This window comes from Artemia franciscana, chromosome 15 (assembly GCF_032884065.1).
Source record: "Artemia franciscana chromosome 15, ASM3288406v1, whole genome shotgun sequence".
NCBI lineage: Eukaryota > Metazoa > Arthropoda > Branchiopoda > Anostraca > Artemiidae > Artemia > Artemia franciscana.
The window spans coordinates 26,381,306-26,401,443 of record NC_088877.1 but is presented as its reverse complement, the minus strand read 5'-3'; the positions used below and the strand labels follow the sequence as shown (position 1 = coordinate 26,401,443).

General features: G+C 35.6%; 1 protein-coding gene and 1 non-coding gene across 2 annotated transcripts in view; one reads left to right on the top strand and one right to left on the bottom strand.

The window, feature by feature from the left end:
• The window catches only part of LOC136036259 (zinc finger protein 711-like), a 34,856-nt gene that overhangs the window by 1,555 nt on the left and 13,163 nt on the right, over window positions 1-20,138 (bottom strand). The window contains exons 5-8 of the mRNA XM_065718391.1: window positions 15,045-15,390; window positions 7,498-7,998; window positions 3,861-4,031; window positions 2,060-2,171 (exon numbers count right to left, since the gene is read on the bottom strand). Coding sequence (XP_065574463.1) covers window positions 2,060-2,171; window positions 3,861-4,031; window positions 7,498-7,998; window positions 15,045-15,390 — 1,130 coding nt within the window. The remainder of the gene's footprint in view (window positions 1-2,059; window positions 2,172-3,860; window positions 4,032-7,497; window positions 7,999-15,044; window positions 15,391-20,138) is intronic.
• Trnaq-uug (transfer RNA glutamine (anticodon UUG)) lies at window positions 799-870 on the top strand. The gene has a single exon. It is a non-coding gene; the product is annotated as a tRNA-Gln (tRNA).

The window sequence follows — 20,138 nt, the reverse complement described above, 5'->3', positions numbered from 1 at the left end:
TTTAAAACAGTACACTATAGTTCTAAACGTTTTTAAATTGAAGTTTTGTGCAAACATTGAGCAAGATTGGGGAAGGGGCTAAACTCCTTTCAAGCTTAAGTCGGACCTAAAAGTCTATTTTTACTGACCTCTTATGGTTCCTATACCCTGGACAGATGTTGTTAGAATTTGAATTGATTGAATAATAAAAATTTTCAACCCTCAAACAAACTTAAAAATTATAGTCTTGAAACCATCAGGATATAGGATAAACCCCTTTACATTACCAACTAAGTTCGATTTTCTAGGTGTTGAGGCCAGTAGATGGTAATACCTTCCTGAATGGAACAGGATCCCATTTGTGAGGACCGAAGGTCCAAGCTGCAGAGTGAGACAGGGACGGATCTAGAGAAAAATCTTGGGGAGAGGGGACAATGTGACACGGGCGCTAATCAACAATTTTTCTTGGGGGGGGGGGGGGTGACAGGGATGCCAATGATTGACCAAACTGACAGGTAAAAGAAAGAGTGAAAAAAACCAAGGTTTTAATTATTTATTGGTTGGTTAGTGTGACCCCACAACATGAATATGGTATGTAATTGCTGCCCCTGCAGTATTATTATTATTATAATATTTTGTTCTTTGTTTTTTCCTTTCTTTCCTATTATAGTTAATTTAAAAGATGTTAGACGTATATTTTTTTTATCAGATTCTCTCCATGTCAACCGTCTGGTTTTGGTTGAGTCGTATTGATTTTGTATGTAAATTGTTGATATCATTAATTTTTTTCAACTATCAGACTTTCAAATTTCATTACAAGGTTCCATGGTGTAATGGTTAGCACTCTGGACTTTGAATCCAGCGATCCGAGTTCAAATCTCGGTGGAACCTCTTTTTTTCTATCAAACAAGCTCTTGGAATTTGCCTGTAGTTTTCGTGCGTCAAGGTTCCACCGTGTAATTGTCAGCACGCTGGACTTCCGAGTCAGTATAACATCGGTGGAACGTGATTTTTGGTATATTTTCATTAATTATAGAATGAGCATTAGAACTTCTATTTTGATCTAAGATGTTTCTTGTTTGTCAGATTCAGCTTCCTAGTCGTATGTTTTAAGTATACAGAGAAGCGCTTGCGATTTTTTGTTCAATTATAATTTACAATTTAGTAAAACACACTTGAAATGAAAACTAAGTTTCTTTTAGCTGGGAAAGTATTTTACTTCTTGAACCTTGAATAACCCTCAAAATTGGTTATTTAAGATGCATCTTTTTGACATAGGAACTGCAAGCAATCAATAAGTTCCACTAAAAAGTGATAATTTATATTCTGGTATTTGTTGTCTGGTAAGTAAGGTTTCCCTTACTGCTTGGGAATCGAATGGGAACTATTTGGGGATTTCTTCTTTTTTGGTCCTTTTAAATTAAGTCCTGTGCAACAGTGAATAGCCTTTAGAAGTTATATCAGATGACTAGGGCTTCAGCTCTTGTTACTTCTTAAGAACAGTGTATCTCAGCACTTAGAACAGTGTATCTTTGTCAGGAGTTTCAATCAGTTGAGAAGCGAGCGGTATCGATCATCTTTGGCCGCCGTGACAACCACTACGAAAAAGCTCTGGAACTGCTAGGATTGTCGTCACTCCAAAACCAGTACAAAACTCTGATAATGAGTTTTGGAAAGTTCTGGCTTTCTAAATCTCAGCACTGTGACATTCTACATGATCAACCTCTACCATCATGAACGAGAAAGCAAGGTAAGTTAGTTCCCGTTAAAGCAAGAATCAACCGATATGGTAATTCTTTCGTCCCGGTTTTCGTTGAAATGTACAATAAGAATTTAATATTTATAGTTTGATTTATATTTACAAGCGTAGTTTGATTTGAATATGTTGTAAAGAAACGCAAATCAACGATAGCTGTCAAGTTTTTGCTATTAAACCTGTCTACTACTACTAAGGAATAGCAATCATTAAGAAACACTATTGATTTTCAAACTGACGGGTTGAAAATTGAATTAAGAAATAATACTTTGGAACGTAATTACCAATTGAGAATATAATAAAGAAGGACAGAAGTTAATTTACCCTTAGCTGTTCTTCTCTGGCAAAGGATTTGTCACATAAATAACAAGAGTAAATTTCTTCTTCGCCCAGATGACTTAGCATATGCTTCTCCAATTTTTTCTTTGTAGTAAACCTATGGAGAAAAAATAAGTGAAGTTTTCTTATTATTCTAAGTTTGACCAGATTATAACAGCTTAAACTAAGAATAAGAATCAGCTAATTATGTAGAGGGTCTTCAAGTTTCCAGGTTCATCTATCGGAAGCAGCGTTTACACTTTCTGCTGGATATTCCATACTGTAGTTTTTTTCTAAATGCTAAGATCATAGAATCAAACCATGGTCAAGAGCAATCCCCACCCCATCCAACTAGATGAAATCTTCTGTCTAGGCTCTAACTCAAACTGTCTTTTTAAGGGGAGTCAAACACTTCTTATAGAAACTTGTTACTATGACCTTAAGACTCTTTTCTGGTTTCAACATCTCTGTGGTGTACAGATTCCTCGGTCACAGGATACCAAGTCGCAGTTTCAAGCCCTGATTTGGTGCTCTCCACTTTGGTGCACTTTGGTTACCACAGGCTGTGAGCAAACCAACTAAGAAAAAATCAACAGCTTCAAAAAACGTTGAACTGTGTATCTCCTTTCAGGAGGGTTTAGGGTCGTTTTCACCTCCCCCTCCCAAAAAAAGAAAACAGAATTTGCTAATAAAATCGAGTCAGGTGTCCATGATTTTAACAAAATTAACAGAAAGTCTAAAGTTACCAAGTCTTGTGAACGACTACTGCGAATGGAAAAATTTGAGTCGGGGCGATCAACAGGACTGATGGAAACATAAAATATGAAAAATCGAAAGTAACCGAAGTTCCTATAGCGTGTTGGTTTTTGCCAACCGATGGATTCAACTGAAGTAACGGTAAATTTATGCTTTTTAAAGCTTACTACAACTACAAACCCGCTTCGTCTTTAAACCCTCTTCGCATAGCCTGATTGATTTTAAATTTTATACATAAGAATGTATCTATATCAAAAGAATAACTTGTATAGAGTACGTTCGAGCCCTGGATAATGATATTTGATTACAACTGACTTAACTGCAGTTAACTCAATTCCAAAAAAAATGATAGAGGAACTTCAATGGAGACTTTTTCAAAAACCATAAAACCAATTTTGTCAAAACTTCCAAAATCCATAAGAAAATTCCCTGCTCCCGTAAGTGACTACGAACTGACTCTACTCAGTGACAGAAGGAGTGAAAAGACAGCTAGGGCTCAAGGGTAAAATGATCAGAGTAGCTATGACAGTGGAAGGCAAAGCACTTGGGAGTTGATCATAATTCAACTATAATCAACTACAACCCAAGGTCCGAACACACTCAAAGACAAACAGAGAAGAGGATAAATTTCACCACAGTCTTGCCCACCTGTTTCCATACGGGTCAATACCCAAAATAAAACGAGGACATTCAATAACAAATATTGACTGTACACACAATTTTAAAAGCCACTTTGTGAAATTCCGTACTCAAAAGTGCTAAAACACCTTTACTGCACTTAAACATCGAGAGCTATCTTACTTTTTTCTCAGCTGTTTCTTTCATAGAGTTGCAAAATTTCCGTAAGAAACGGTTCATACTTCGTTAATAAAATGGAGAGAGTCCCCAAATCCAAAAAATTCCTACAGGAAACAGAAACAAGACGCCATTTACAAATTAAAATAATAGACGTAAACTGAAGAGAAAGAGAGCGAAGAGAGGCAGTGAAAGATAGAGAAAGGGGAAGGCATTGGGAAATAGAGAGAAAAGGGATAATTTAAAAGGGTCTTACCACTGGTTACAAAGTTTACAAAACTCGGACTGCGTATAATGGGCTTTTCTATGTTTTTTTGCATCTGATTCTGAAGAAAACATAACGTCACAGAATTCGCAATATAATAGATCTTTAGAGCGGCCGTGATCCTCTGCTAAATGCAGGGACAACTTCCTGAGATTTCCAAAGCTAAAAAGAAAGTACAAAATATTGTGAGATACTTGGTTATACATCCAAAGAACATGAAAAACCCAAGAGGTCCCTAGCTTCGGAGATTTCTGAAAAGGCAAAGGAGATTTCAAAAACACAATCGCCACAAGTAGCCTAGCACCATACAGAAGATTAAAAAACAACAAACAACTAGTTAATCTAACCATATCACCAAGTGACATTAGGTCAGCACAATAACAAGGCTGTTTATCTCTATACAGTATATAGTACACGGTAATTCTCTATCCTCGAGTGTGCGTCTATTTTTACAATTCTAGCTCAGAAACATTAGAACAGCTGTCTCTTAACCTAGTTCCTGTTTCCTTTTTTTTGTTGCAGACAGCAATAAAAAACATCTAATCAATCTTGTTCTGTCATATTACTACATTCATGCAAACTATTTTTTTCTTGAAGATTACGCCGAAAATCAACCACCAACAAAAAATATGGTGTGGGCGGAAGTAAACACTCCAAATGTATTAGAACTTATTTCTACAGAGCAAAGAAATAACATGAACATACATGACGTACCCCATTTTGAATCAAATTTTTCGACTTCTAAAGCATTACTTTGTAAACGTTGTTTTTTCATTATCATTTTTTACGTGCAGAGAGACCCTTTTACTAGCTCTGTCTCAATTTAGCATGGTCTGTTTTTGCAAATTTTTGCAGCAAGTCAAGAGAGCAATGCCCATCAAAATACGACGAGCATACTTTTAACAAGTCCTTCATCATAATTAAGGGGGATCATCCTCCCCCCACCTCTCTTTCTATATTTATCCAAATGCTCACTGCGAGTAGAGTACTGTTGGGGCTAAAAATGCATTTATTGGGCCCTCATGCAGCCCCAACCAATAGAGAGAGATCCACTGACATTTATTCACGATTGCTGATGCAGTAGTTCACCACTGTACGTGTTTCTCTAAAGCTTTGAACGATTAATTTCTGCTAAATAAAGCCTAAAAACAACTGTCTATATTAAGCAGTTACTCTAGACGGACCCCCTGTATTTGGATGTTACTTGGCCTTGATCTATATTCACCTAGTTTTAAATACTAGCCTCCAAACCGATCAGTAACTAAATTTAGAGACTTTAAATTTATAAAGTTGATTCACGAAAACCTTAATAGTTCCTTATTTTAGGCAATCGAATTTAGCTCAAGCTATACACTGAACTCCAAATTCTAATCATAATTTGTACATACAGATGGTTTTAGCATCGTAATTACTTTTATTTTTTATTCTTGAAAATTAGTATTTTACATTCTTAAACGTGCCATCTCATTGTCTAGAATAGTTTACAAAATTTTTCAGGACAAAAAAACAAAACAAAAAAAAAACACCTAACAGGGACATGTATATCATAAACCAGTAATAAACACATTTTAGAATTATATAAGCCCTCTCACCTAAAATACACGTGCTAGTCGATTCTTGCTAATAAATTGTCTCCATTTCAAATTAAAAATCTCTAAAATATAAAGCTTCGAAGGGTACTAGCGCGACAGGGCCTTAAAGTTCAACAGACTAAAATATCTCAGGCGAAGACTCGTGCCTAAGAAATTTCAAGCTTATCGGGGCAATTTCAAGTAAAAGGTAGGAGTAGTTGAAGCGACACGCCTCTGAAAATCTGCCTTATTTGTTCTTTGGGCTGACGTGATTGCCCTATAGGCTTCAAGCAGAACTGAAAAACCTGACTTGCAGGTCAGCCAGACTGTTGAAATTTTGTTCTGATCCACGCCAAAAAATTTGTCACAAGAAAGGTAGATATCATATATGCATAGTAAACCGATAGTTTTTTAATTCAACGAAAGTAAAATTATTGTGTCATAACTAAAAGAAAACTATTTATGGCTCGATCTTAAATTGCAAAAAAAAAAAAGAGAGAGAGAAAAAAAGAAGAAAAGCAGCAAGTAGTTTCAAGGGTTGACAAGCATATGTTTTCTACAGTCCTAGTAAAATTACAAAATACCACCAGTGTTAAGACTGTATCCAGGGGTTTGGACCCCCCCGAAATTTTTGTCCGACTCGCAAAAACGTAACAAAAATGAATATAAATAAATTCTTTATGCGATTTTTTGTGAAACCACACTCCCCAAAAAAAAATCCTTTAGTAAAACTCTCCTTGGAAAAAAATTCCTAGATACGGCCCAGACCAGCGTATCTATGAATAACCTTGGAAAGCAAAAATATAGATAGCAGTATTTTGTTTTTTAAAGAGGAGACCACAAAGATGCATGTCTGTAGTAGTTCTTAAAGAGCAAAAAAAAAACAGCATGTAGTTTCAAGGGTTTACATATGTTTTCTTTAGTCCTAATAAAATTACAAAATACCACCAGTGTCAAGGCCATATCCAGGAGGAGGGGGTCAGGGGGTTTGTACCCCCTTCACCCGAAATGTTTGTAGGACTCGTAACAACGTAACAAAAATGAATATAAACAAATTTGTATTCGTTTTTTTAAGTTTTTTATGTAAACCCCACTCACCGAAAAATATCCTTTAGTAAAACCTTCCTAAAAAAAAAAAAAAAAAAAAAAAAAAAAAAAAAAAAAAAAAATCGTAGATACGGCCCTGACCAGTTTATTTGTGAATAACCTTGGAAAGCAAAAATTTAGATAGCAGTATTTTGTTTTTGAACTAGAGACCACAAAGATGCATGGCTGTAGTAGTTCTTCAAGAGCTTCAGCTGCTTCTCAGTAGTTTAGACAGTTTACTCTGTCTCACAGCAATAACAAAAAATATCCTAACGGCCGCTGGATCGCTTTCTACAAAATTGGAAAGATAACCAGTTCGCTCTCTATTTAATCCTAAACATTGGGCCTTACGAGCATATATTTCAAAATACCATCTAATTTGTCTTTCTAATCCAGAAGCTAATGACAGCAGAGGCGTGGAACGGAGGGGATTAAGGTTTTAACGTTTAGAATCCTCCATGTCTCAAGGCTCATGATGGTATTCACTAACACATAATTAGAATGTAAAAACACAATTTAATAATGCGACAATTGTAATAAGGAAAAAACTAAAAACAAATCAAATTTTATGCTGCTGTAACAACTAAAATGTCTTTTATATTCGATTTGATGATCCTTCCTTTCATTTGTTAGAAATATCTACACGTATCGTCGCCTGAAAGCGGTTTTGCCGAATCTGTTTTTCCAAAAACCAGAGAAAAACAAGTTTGAAATTTTGAAATTTGTATCTCGGAATCGGCTATAGCTAGAGTGTAGATTTTCTGACTATGTAATCAGCTTTCGTTCAGTAAATCAGCAACTTTAGGCAGGTTTTTTCTTCATAAGATAGCGTTTTTAACTCAGTTTCGACAAAATTGTTATTTTCGGCAAAACCACTTTCAGGCGACGATATTAAAACTTATTATTAATACTTCAAATGAAAAATAAAGATTTTAAAGTAGAACAAAAGTTTAAAATTTTTTAAATATTACCTTTCGTGGCAAACGGGGCACATACTATGTCCACCACTTTCTTCTTCCTCGTCACTCAAAGTTTCTTGACCATTTAGGACCTCATAATTATTAATTTTCTCCAGGTCTTCAACTACTTTCAATATATTAATACCAGAAGAAAGTTTTCTATTACTTTTTAAAATGCTGGGTACGAAAGCCTCTTCGCCACCCACTTTCCCTTTCTTTGCGTGTTTCAAAGTGGTATGATCTTTTAAATCCCCCTTTGAAGGAAATTCTAGTCCACAAACAGGACATTCTACCTGCATACCCTCAGCAATATATTTTTTTGTTTCTATTTTTATTTTCGACAATCGACGCTTTGGTGGAGGGGAGATGATATCTTTCCTCCGTGCAGACGAAATTCCTCTTTTCGGTGTCTCCCCATGACGTTTGGACGATTGTCGTGCGATATGATCACTAGACAGTTTGTGTGCGTCTCGTTCTTCTCTTGTAGGGAAATAGATTTTGCATCCACGACACCTAAGGAAAAAAAGAGACAGAAAATAAGCTACATTTACATTGCCCCAGAAACTTCAAGTGTTGCAGCAATTTTTGGCAGGTTTGCTGACCAATTTTGCTTCAGATCCATAGTTGCTAACCCTTGTACATTTTTTAGATGATATCTCCCAAGAAAAACTTGTTCTGCAAAAATTAATGACACATTGCTCGAAATGATCTATTTTTGCTTAAAACCAACTTCATACTCAGTTTTCTGACGCCCAATAATAATTTTACTCTTAAAAATCCGTTACTCATTCAGGTTATAGTTTCTTACTCTGCCCCTAAATATAAAACCTTACTGTATCTATATTGTTATTTCTAAAAATACAGCAAGTAATAAATGAAGCTACGTTACTCTGCTTCAAAATATACCACCAATTATTACTTTCCAACACATTTGATAATCAATCCAATTTGGTTCTATGTTCACCAGTAACAGGACCACCCAGACACTACTGACAATTTGAAAAGTTATTTAGCCCCCATTCCTTGAAGATCAACATGGTTTACGATTGTAAACCAAGAACCTTTTCAGGATAGACAAAAAAAAATCCTAACAGGCAAATGCATATCATAAACCAGTAATAAACACATTTTTGAATTATATAAGCCCTCTCACCTAAAATACACGTGCTAGTCGATTCTTGCTAACAAATTAGTCTCCATTTCAAAGTAAAAATCTCTAAAATATAAAGCTTCGAAGGGTACTAGCGCCTGGGCCTTAAAGTTCAACACACTAAAATATCTCAGGCGAAGACTCATGCTTAAGAAATTTCAAGTTTATTGGGACAATTTTGAGTAGAAGGTAGGAGTAGTTGAAGCGACAAGCGTCTGAAAATCTGTCTTAACTGTTCCTTGGGCTTACGTGATTGCCCTATAGGCTTCAAGCAGAACTGAGAACTTCCGTACAGGGGCGAAAAGGGGTTAAATACTTCTTAAAGCGTTGCTCTAATTTTTATTGGCCAAGGGTTCTTGTCCGATAAGTTCCAAGCCTATCGGTAGGAAAAAATGGTTTAACTTTAAGCTGAACATCTTGCGAAGTAAGGCTCTATGGAGGAGGATGAGTTTTTACTAGTCCAATTCGTGTCTCAAATAGCACAGGTTGAAAATCCTTGCGTAACCTTGCGTAACCCGACCCTTTTTGCTACTCTACTCTAGTACGAGTAGCAAACTAAACTTTGCGTTTTAACTTTAAACAAGGTGCAAGAAGCCTACCTTTTTGGACCAAAATTAATAATGGCAGGCGGAGGGCGGGGTACGCTTTTTGCGGAGGTCACAAGCCTACTTTTTTTTTATTTAAGAATTAACGACGATTCTTGACTACTAAGGTCCCTGCGTCGGCCCTGCAGTGCATTCCTGCAGCGTGACACTAGCCTACTTTACTTCTAGAATCATATCTTTTCAAATCTTTCAAATTCTTTTTATGGATTTCAAATCTTTGTGTACTTCCGCTTCAAACAGAGTACGACCTGCGTACCGTTCTGCTAAAAAGTAGGATTGGCCGAGGTATTGAAAATATTGTGAACCCAGTATATACTTCCATTTAAACAGATGGAGAACATTTAAATGATTCTGCTTCAAAAAAAGGCACAGATGAACACCTGCCTATTTTTCTTTCTAAAGATGGCAGTAAGAGGGACCGAGTTGTTGGAGCAGGTACGAGCCTAATATTATCTTGTAATAAACCAGATGAAACATTCTTACGGGATTCTAATCATACAGATTGCCAGTTCTTGCATTATTTAAGTTCATATGCGCCACATGCATATCTTTCCACTAAAAGATTGCAGTTTGGAGGAGGGATGGAGAGACCAATAGTCCACATTGGTCCTTCAGTCATACAGATTTAAAAGCCTTACACGTATTTGAGTTAAATAAGGTATAACACATCTACCTTTCTGGTGAAAAGCTAGTGTGAGACGGAAAAGATTGGAGGGACCACTTGTCCGCTTTGTACCCCAATCAGGCATATCGAAAATGCACTTGTGATTCCTTGCAAGATCAGTTCCAACGTAATGAGTTGTATTGGAGGGGCCAAGGGCCAACATTGTACCTTTAATCTTATGAATTGAAAATACTCAAACAATCCTGCTACAAAACAGGCTACTATATGAGAGAAGAATAAGTACAGTTTAGAATTGGATCATTTTCCCACCGAATTTAGTACTTGGCCGTTTGCAGAACGAGTAAAAGCCTAGATTATTTTTGAACTAAAAAAGGATTGGCTTGTCTTTACACTAAACCAAGACTTAGCTCCTTCCTCACCAGAGTCATCTTACGTTTTTTTTTCAAATTGCACATAAAAAATGAAGCTATCAGCCCCTCGAAGTTTTGAAATATTGTGTCACAAGATCAAATTAGTGCATGAAATAACTGATATTATAAATACTGATCAGCACATCGAAGGCCATTGTTCACTGTCACAATAAAAACATAGCTTTCTTGGTTTGAAAATTCATTTTCTTGCTGTGGGCCAACTTTCCAATAACGAAACTAGGAAACAAATAAAAAATAGGCTATCATTTCTTTACCGACAAGAGGAGTATTAAAGTATAGGAGGCACATTTGACACCATCTCGGTCTCAGTCCCCGACTTTGAAAATGAAATGAGTAATTCAACAAAAATCGAGAACAGAAATTACAAGAGCAGGAGCCAATAGAAATTTTGTTCTGGTGGAAAAAAGCTCCTTTTTATTCATTTTCTTATAATTATAAGTTAATACGTAAAAAGATATTTCTGTGACGAAGTCAGGAAACTACCGCGCATCTTAAGCTCTTTTAGAAGTGTGAGTTCAATTCGAAAAAAAAGTATTACTCAGCAACATAATTATTGAATACCGATGTAATATGCACAACTTTAATACATTTTTTCAATACAGTCAATTTTAATTTAATTTACACGGTTTTAATTTTTCAATACAAGTCTTTATACGTAAATAATGACGAAGACCACACTGCCTTTCCATAATACAAACACAGAAGAGAGAATAATGAGGACTTTTTTCCCAAGACAGTTAATGAAAAAAACCTATTTGAATGTTTCGGCCCAATATCTAAGTTCTTGGTTAAAAATCCATTTTTTTCAGCCTTGGGTAAACTTCTCGTTAAGAAGTAATGATGCCTAGGTTATTTAAAAAAGAAATGGATTTTTAACCAAGAACTTTCATTGTAAGTGTGTTATTTGTTCATTATTTTCTTTGCTGAAGACAGGCCTTAGATGTAGGGCCAAAATATTCACATAGGTTTTGTTCATTCACTGTCTTGGGAAAAAAAAGTCCTCATTACTCCTCTTCTGTATTGTATCTTCATACGTAATAATTGAGCGGAGGAGGGGAGGGGGAATTAGGCGAGATTAAATATCAAACAAATATCCATGAGCAGGGGCACAAGTCGCGTTGAAAACATCGGTAGGTTGTCGAGTGCGAGGAGAGTCGTGTGTATCAATAATTCTTTATTGAGTTCGTCAGCAACAGGGTCATGAAATTTATGGATTTTCTCAACAACAAAATTTCGCTTCGAGATCCCCCGAAACTCTCTCAAAAATCTTCGAGCCTCCCAATATCTTCCCAAAATAAGATTCCGTTCTTAGTCGAAACAAATTTTCATCAACTATCCATGAAGAAACTCAGAATCTTACATTATTGGTCAGAATCAAATGGTAATCCAGGTTAACTGCATAAATGCAATTTTTTATTTTTTCTGGGTAGAAGGATTCTGGTATCTCCAACATTCGCATTTTGAGGGACAAGCATCAGGACTTGCATATATCTCAGTATCTATTTCCCAAGCTATTCTTTAGAGGGAGATTTTCAAAGCCATTTTTCGGAGGGGGAGGGAGAGTCACTCGATCCAGCTGTAATTTATACGACAACAATATACATTTGTGTTTTTTTGCATTATCATGTTTATGTTTATCTATATTGGTATTTAATGTTAATTAACGTGTTAGCCGTAATATATGAGCAAAAGACAATTATTAAAATAAATTACAATATTAGGGTTTGGGGGGGGGGGAGTGCTGGCAGAAGTTTTTCACCCTGAGTAGTTGACTACTAAGGAGCATTAAGAGCGTGTTAGTCTTTGTCTTATTTTTATCATTAAATAAAATCTTTATCAACTTTAATTAGTTTACTTAATTAATGATACGACATTGCTCAGATTTATTTTTTATCTTTGTTTTTACCAGCCAAATTTGGACTTTTATGTTGAACAGCCAATAAATCCAACTGTTCAAGCATTGTAATCGAGCATTACGAACATCATAAGTCAGAGCGATTAGAAGAACTTATGCTGACTTATCAGGCTTCGCTTTAATCATATTATCCGAATATGCCGGAAACTAATCTTACAAATGTGATAAAGAGATATATCTAAAACACCAAAGAATGAAAACAAACAACAGATGATTCAAATCAAAAACCAAAATGAACTTCATAAAACATCCAAGCTCTTAATAAAGAGAAAGCTATATCATACGCTATAGCTTTCTACACAAAACCACACTGTTGGACTGTGGAATAGAGAAAGAGTGCCAAGAATCTAATTTCAAAAATTTTTGTGAAGTTAAAATATAAAGTTGAAACCCGGAGGAAACAAATTTTTGGCCCTAAAGTGCTTGTGGAAAAAAAATAAAAGAATTCTTCTTATATTTCCACTAGAACGAAGATTCACTTAAATAAAAGTGTAGCACCTTGCTTGATCGCACAAAGATCAAGGGAAAACAGTCAAATTCACGAAAGGCCGAGGTAATTAAAATTTCAAGAACTTAACAGTGAAAAGAAACAGACAAATTTCTAAAAATAATGTTTTACTTTATTAAACCTTAAAGTGCCAAGAATTACCTTAATAAATCTTAAAGTGCCAAGAAAACCATAGTGAAAACATCTTTTGCTCGTTGAAACCCTACCTAGGTCTATTTATACCTCAAAACTGCCACTTTCAAAAATGTTTAATTGGTTCATGCAGTTTTTAGGACAGAATCATATTTTTTGTCAGTGTTGCACGTAATCAAAGATGAGAAAAAATAAGCAAAGAATTAGCTAGATCTGACCAACACTTTTCATCCATAAAAATACAAATATTAACAATCTGTTGGTTCTCAAGGACGACTATACCTTATTAAGACCAATTCTGCTTTCCAAGAGCTTCGGTTTCGCTTCTATCAAAAAACTGCATAATTGTATATTGAGAAATTTTTCACACAAAATTAAATTCCTGATTTTTCCTTATTTTTTAAAATATATATGGTTAGGGAAGTTTCCATTTAAGCAATTCCAACAAAACGCAGTTTTGTTTTCCAAACAAAATTGTTCCAACAAAACGCATTTTCACAGTCCTCGTACTTCAGTGTCAATTATGTCGCCCTTAAAAGATTTCCTTTCTTTCTCTTTTTCCATGAATATATAATAAAAAAAAAGCTTTCAGGATAAGATGTTTTTCACAGAAAAGTAAAGGTCCATGTTAAGACTATGACGAACCGGAATAAAGTCCTACACCAATTAAAACTCTAAACGACCAAAAATTACAGCTAAAAAATAAATGAAACACAAAACAAACAGAAATGAAAATAAAAAATAATAATGTCAAACATAAAAATAACAGTTATTGAAATAGATGAATAAATGAATCCTAAAACAAATAAAAATTAAATTCAGCAGTCAAGCCCAACGTAAAATGAACAAAAATTACATCCAAGAGATGTTTGTCTACTTTCCTCCTACCCCTCCTCTAACCATAAACGTTCTAAAGCCTACTGCGTCATTTGCGATTTACTGAAAACTACAAGTATTTTGATCAGTGTGCTTTAATTGTTCAACACATCGACAAATTCACTATAAGAATCAAGCTGAGTGGAAAGAAAAAATGAAAATAAACTCAATATTTGACATATAATGATAAGAATTCCTAAAAATCTCAGCAACTCAAGATTTTATAATTTTCTTGGTTTTTCAATGTTCAAAATATAAATAAACAACAAAGAGAGATAAAAACTCTACAAAAAGTTCATTCGTCAAAATATAAAAAAATTAATCATAAATATTTTTTTCCAGTGACGCGAAAATCACGCAATAGGCTTGGGGAATTTTGTGGTTAGGGGAAGGAGAGGAAATCAGGAGCCAAACTCCTATTCGTAATATTTTTTTTCAACCTCAAAACCCATAACTGATCCTGAGGTACTGCACATGTGCGATTTTGACAACCTGGATGCAAATGATGTCTTTTGATTTAGTTCAATATTGCAATCGACATTTCTTTAAAGTTTCAACTTAATAGCCTTAGCCGTTTCTGACTTATTGCTGGTACCCCGTTTAATAATAAGCATGCACATAGTGTGTTTTGACTTCGCTCGACATCCCCCCAAAACCCCGTTTAATAATAAGCATGCACATAGTGTGTTTTGACTTTGCTCGACATCCCCCCAAAACTTCCCGAGTTTCATCTTAATACCCAAAGCCTTTTCGGAGAACAAGCATACCTCCATTTCCCAACACCCCACATTCCCACCATTTCCCAATAACAAACGTTATATGTAAACTACAAGCAACTTGCAGATTTCATAGTCCTTACCCCAGGGACTGTGGGAGGAATGCCATCCATAAGGGGATAGTTATTTGACCTTTAGACTATTTTGAAGGAAACAGCTATCTGATAATTTTGAACGGACATCTTCGGGAAGAGGATAGCAAAAAAGGGCATGGGAGGGGGCTGGTTGCCCTCTAATCCCTTTTGAATTTAAAAAAGGGTACTATAACTTTCAATTCCAAATTGGACGAGTACCCTTCAAAGTTTCTATGACCAATTGTACATATGACGTGGGTTCATACTAAATTTAAGCCTTATGGGATATACTATAGGACACTCAAGAGCGTTGGCACTGACCGAGTTTCAAAGATGAGGTGAACTTAAGACCTATCATAGAGTCTATATGAACCTATAACTGTTTAGAAATTCTCTACCGTTAGGAGGAACATTACAAGTTCAACAGTAAGGATTAAGTCTACAATTCTATTTCTTTTTTAACTTACGCATAGTGAGAAAGATGATCTTCCCAATGATCATAATAGTCATCAGCACTGGAGATATCCAAGCCACACACCTCACAAACAAATTCAGGAGTTACATTATGGCTTTTGCAATGTTTTTCATAAGCTTTGATTTCGCTCTGAATAACCTCCCCGCACTCTGGACACGCTCTTCTTTTTAGTGGGATACTGCCCTTGATACTCCCAATAAAACATTGAATCCAAAGTTCCCTGAAGCGCTTGCGCCGTATCAGGTCTTCAAGGTGTGCTCTTTCATCGGGATCAAGGTCTCTTTCGATTGCGCTTTCTAAGAACTCCATTGTAAACTCATGTCCCATCCAAGGGAAATCTAGAATAAATAGATTATGTCAATTATTTGCTAAAACGGACCAATATGCTTACAAAACAAAATGATGAATTGTAAACTTACCTGTTCTGGTCCTACTAGAGACAGAAATAAAATAGTTTTTAAGGAATCGCAAGCTAACCGTTTACACAAGCACAAAAAAGCCCGTGTTGTCAATAGGAAGGGGCAGGCGGCATGTGTGCACCTTTTTTTTTTTGGGGGGGGGGGGTATTTTCATTGAAAATGCCTTTTTGGGATTTTAAAAAGAAAAATAAATTTACTCCCTCTCTCTATAAGTTTTCGTGAATTGACGCCACTGGAATAAACATATGATGTCATCCGACCTGAACACAACATAGTAAAAACAATCTTATATGCTTTTTTCCTTTTCTTTTGTTGTTGTTAGAAACAAAGTACCACATGAAAGGAAAATGAAGTTACAAATTTTGAGAGTACATTGAGACATCAGTAATAAAACAAGACTTAGAATATACAAAACTTATCCGACAATATTAGAATATACAAAACTTATCCGACAATATCTGATTTAAAGTCTCATGGCAAGGATTTATTTATAGGTAATGATAATAAATATCCAAGGGGACCCATCCCTTCATTCCCTAAAATCCTCAATGAATTGCTAGTATAATTTGAGCCAACCATGTGATATAATTCTAATAGGGGTTTTAAACATAAACTTAATAGACCTGAGGTCTACAAATATACTCGCAACAGAAGCTATACTTGCTACACCAATTCCAAGCAACACAACTGAGGTTAAATCAGTCATTGACATTTCTGAGTATTTACCGGCTTATTCCTAGTTCCAATTTTAAAGATCAGGGATTTGATAAGACTTCATTAGGGCAGAGAACATGAATAATTCGAGGAGCTTTCCTTTGAGAACGAAATAAACTTGTTCTGTATTTGATTCTTTGAATCTTTGAAATGGCCTATCTTTGATGTATGCACTGTGTCTCCCGTTAATCCTAGGATGAAAAGTAGTTTACACTGTAGCAGAGCCGAGTGTCACGACCGAAAGACCTGAACTACCATCCAAAATGACGGTTGAAAGGGAAACCTGAATGAACCAGCACAAGTCGCGAAAGAACTTAGGACGTTCTTGGCCAAAATTAGAGAAAAAAAGGCTAATGAACCTCATCCCAAACTAAATAATTGGGTACACTAGGATTCGAACCCTCATCCTCTCAGACAAAGGATCCTGAATCCAGCGCACCAATCCACTCGGTCAGGACGGTTAACTGTATAAGGATATTCCTTAAATGCGACAAGGTCCTAAATTCAATCTATCGGCCATTCTTTCATTCCCCTACCGTCCTTTAAGGAATATTGGTTTGCACTGCATTGTTTAGATTGAGAAAAATATCCAAGAAGCACTTGCTTCTTTATTCCTAACGAGGCACGCTGACATCCTGGCAGATGACCCCGAGTGTACATCTAATTTCGTTCATATAAAAGAGTCAGCACGAGGAGGATTGACAATATATACAAAAAGCAAATAACCAGTCTGTATTAATAGCCAACTGACTCGAAATGTAAAAGGTGTTAAAAATTACTTGATGAAAAACTGGAGAATCTGACCTAGGATAGCGTTATGGCGAAAGAATATTTTAAAGAAGGAATTGAACTTCTTAACAATAAATTAATAACCTTATACAAGGCATGTTGTTTCCAACAAAAACCAAACAAACGTGAATATGCCCCTAGATTACCGAAAGCTCCCTCAGGTGCATCAATAAGAAGAACAGCCTTCGGGCGCAATACCTTAATCTAGTAAGTGTAGCTAGCCTGTGGATTTATGAAGCTTATGAGAAATGCATAAGGTCAGTTCTGAGAAAGACTAGGAGGGATTACTTCAATCATGGGCTAGCTGAAAGTGGGAAAAATGAAAGGAAAGCGTGGAAAACAAGTAAGTCAGTGTCACGACCGAAAGACCTGAACTACCATCCAAAATTACGGTTGAAGGGGAAACCCTGAATGAACCAGCACAGGTCGCGAAAGAACTTTGGACGTTCTTGGCTAAAATTAGAGAAAAAAAGGCCAACAAAGCGCTACCCTCTAAAAAATTCTACAAGGACTTCTTGGCCCCAGCGTGTATACTGTCGATGGCACTCATTCCTGTAATTTCCACGGATGTTCCATAATTGTATAAGGTCTGAGAGAAGCATCTGCCTCTGGATTTGACCGCATCTACATTAAAGTATTGAAAGCAGTATTATCGTCCGTACAACCTTTAAAATGCTTGGTACACCTCTTTTTGCAGATGATTATGATAAACTTGTGGCTTTTGCGGGTAACACTGCACTGGCCTCCTGTGACTCATACATGTCAGAACTCTAGAGTAAACTTGAGGTCATCTTAGAAGAAACTTCCGCCTGGAAGTATGTCAATAGATTTGTAATAAATGTCGGCAAATCGTACGTTCTCTTCTTGTCGAGGACTGGAGCTTTGCATCCAGAAATATTAGGACTAACGACTTCTTGAGCAACGATTAAGCGACCAGAAACGAGCTATGTGAGGTACCTCTTCTACCTACATCACAAAACTTCGTGGAACTGAAGTTTTTCCTCAATCTTGGCATTATCAGGAAGCACACAATCCCTTAAAGGTCTTCGTCTACTTTACAATAGACTTATCAAACATCGTCTACAAACAGTGCGTCAATTTGGCAGTCAAAATTCATATCCCAACTGAAAAGGGTTGATTCAATCCACAAACGTGCCCTGAAAATAATTGGGAATGTGGACTAGTTTATTTTACTTGCATCACTTTCCCATTTATCCTGCTTAGTTATCTGTTTTAAATTTCTCTTCAGGATGGAATACGAGGTCTGCATACAACGTTCTAGTGAGACGAACACCAACAGTACGATCCGGTTCTGCCCCGGATGTGGCATGCTCAAAAACGTGGAGCATGCTTCCACAAGAGCTGAGATGCAGAAGCTCTCTTAGGTCTTTTAAAAATAATAAGAAAATAATCTGATTTGACTTTCAATAAATAATAATTAAGAGATTTATTTAGTTATTATCATTATTATCTCCGTTTTCTTATTATTACTTTGTAACCTTAAGTTGGCTGTACTTTCGCGGAGAAAGGGAACAATTATTAATGAGGGATGTGGTTGTGTTGAAAAGTGAAGCGAGAGCCGTAACGCGCGATTAAAAAGAATTGTTAAGTTTAAAGAAATAAACGTGCGCTTTTGGCATAAAGAAGTATAATTTATGGTTATTTATTTCTAATTTTGTTAATAAAACCGACTGAATCTAATCTAAGTCTGTACTTACCAGAATTTTTGAAACGGCAATTCTTCCTCGTCTTATTACTTTTCAACATTCCAAGGATTTTTTTTTCCACGATTTTAGCATCATTTCCCCGTGAAGCATGTAATGGAGCATGCACGTACAGCCTTTTTGGTTTTATGGATTAAAAGTTAAATTCGAATTGAATCCTACTGCTTTACCCAGGATATTATAAAAGCTTTGGTTCTTCAACCTACAGAATTCTTCTACTGAAATTATGAAATTCCGTTTCAGAGATCATAATCTTTTACTTTTACACCTGTCTTCTTGACAAAGACAAACGTTTAAAGCACCATTTCGATTTTATCTAACTGAAGGTATATACAAAACTAAAGTCCTTGTGTTCTTACTACCTGATTATGTGGACGTCAACTTCTTGTTCTTTTGCGAAGCCACTTTAAGATTTTAGATCAAGCGATAAATCCCAAGAAACCCCATGAAATTCTTCCTAAGTCCCTTAAAGTACTCAAATTTGTCTCTGATCAATGATCTGATCAGTGTAATTTGATAACAACAAAATTCAGCTTACTCGGCCTGCGAGATAAGATTTTATTCTTTAATTGCATGTCGTATTGTTTGAAACTCCTTAAAACAATTGGCACGAATGTACCATTGACTTGGTAACTGGAAAAACTTAGTGATTAGTTCTTTTTATCCCACTGTAATGACCCTTTCTCTCTCTCTCTCTCTCTCTCTTCCTCTTGACTCTCTTCCATCAAAATGCGTTAGTGGGATTAAGAAATTCCATTTTTCTTTTCCCTTGATTTATTTCCTGGTCGTGGAGAACATCGGAGGGCTATGTTGTAGTATTTTTAACTCACACCATTTATTCAGTAATAGATACAGCTAAATTACCATATAATATAAATAAAACCTTTTTCAGTCCCGCATTCAATAAAATCTTCAGAAAAAGAAATTATTATGCTACTTGTTATGTCGCAATTTTTTTTTTAAACTAGAAGCTAATTAACCAAGAAAAACTATAAAGTAATTTATGAGATAATTTTTTTTTCTTACAGAAAGACTACAAAGACAAGAAATAAATACTTCAAATTAGAGTATTTGAATTTTTAGATTTTGAAAACCAAAATTTAAGACGTTTTCAAGAGGTTGACATTAGAAAAAGACAAATTCTGATGTTAAAGGAGGAGTCCTACACAGAACACAAGAATTGGGACATAAATGAATTCTTGAAAAGCAATAAACCACGATCAGAAATTATGAATTCAAATCAGACTCGAACTTAATTCATAAGACAAACAGATCCGTTCAGCTTAGAGTAAATTATAGTTTGAAAGGAATTACTTTATGTTAACCAGCACACTTTTATAGGTTATCTTAGCATACAATATTCTTTGAGGCAAACATGCGAAACAAGAAGAACAACAGAAAATTCTTTTCGCAAGACAGTGGAGATATAATTGGAATGAA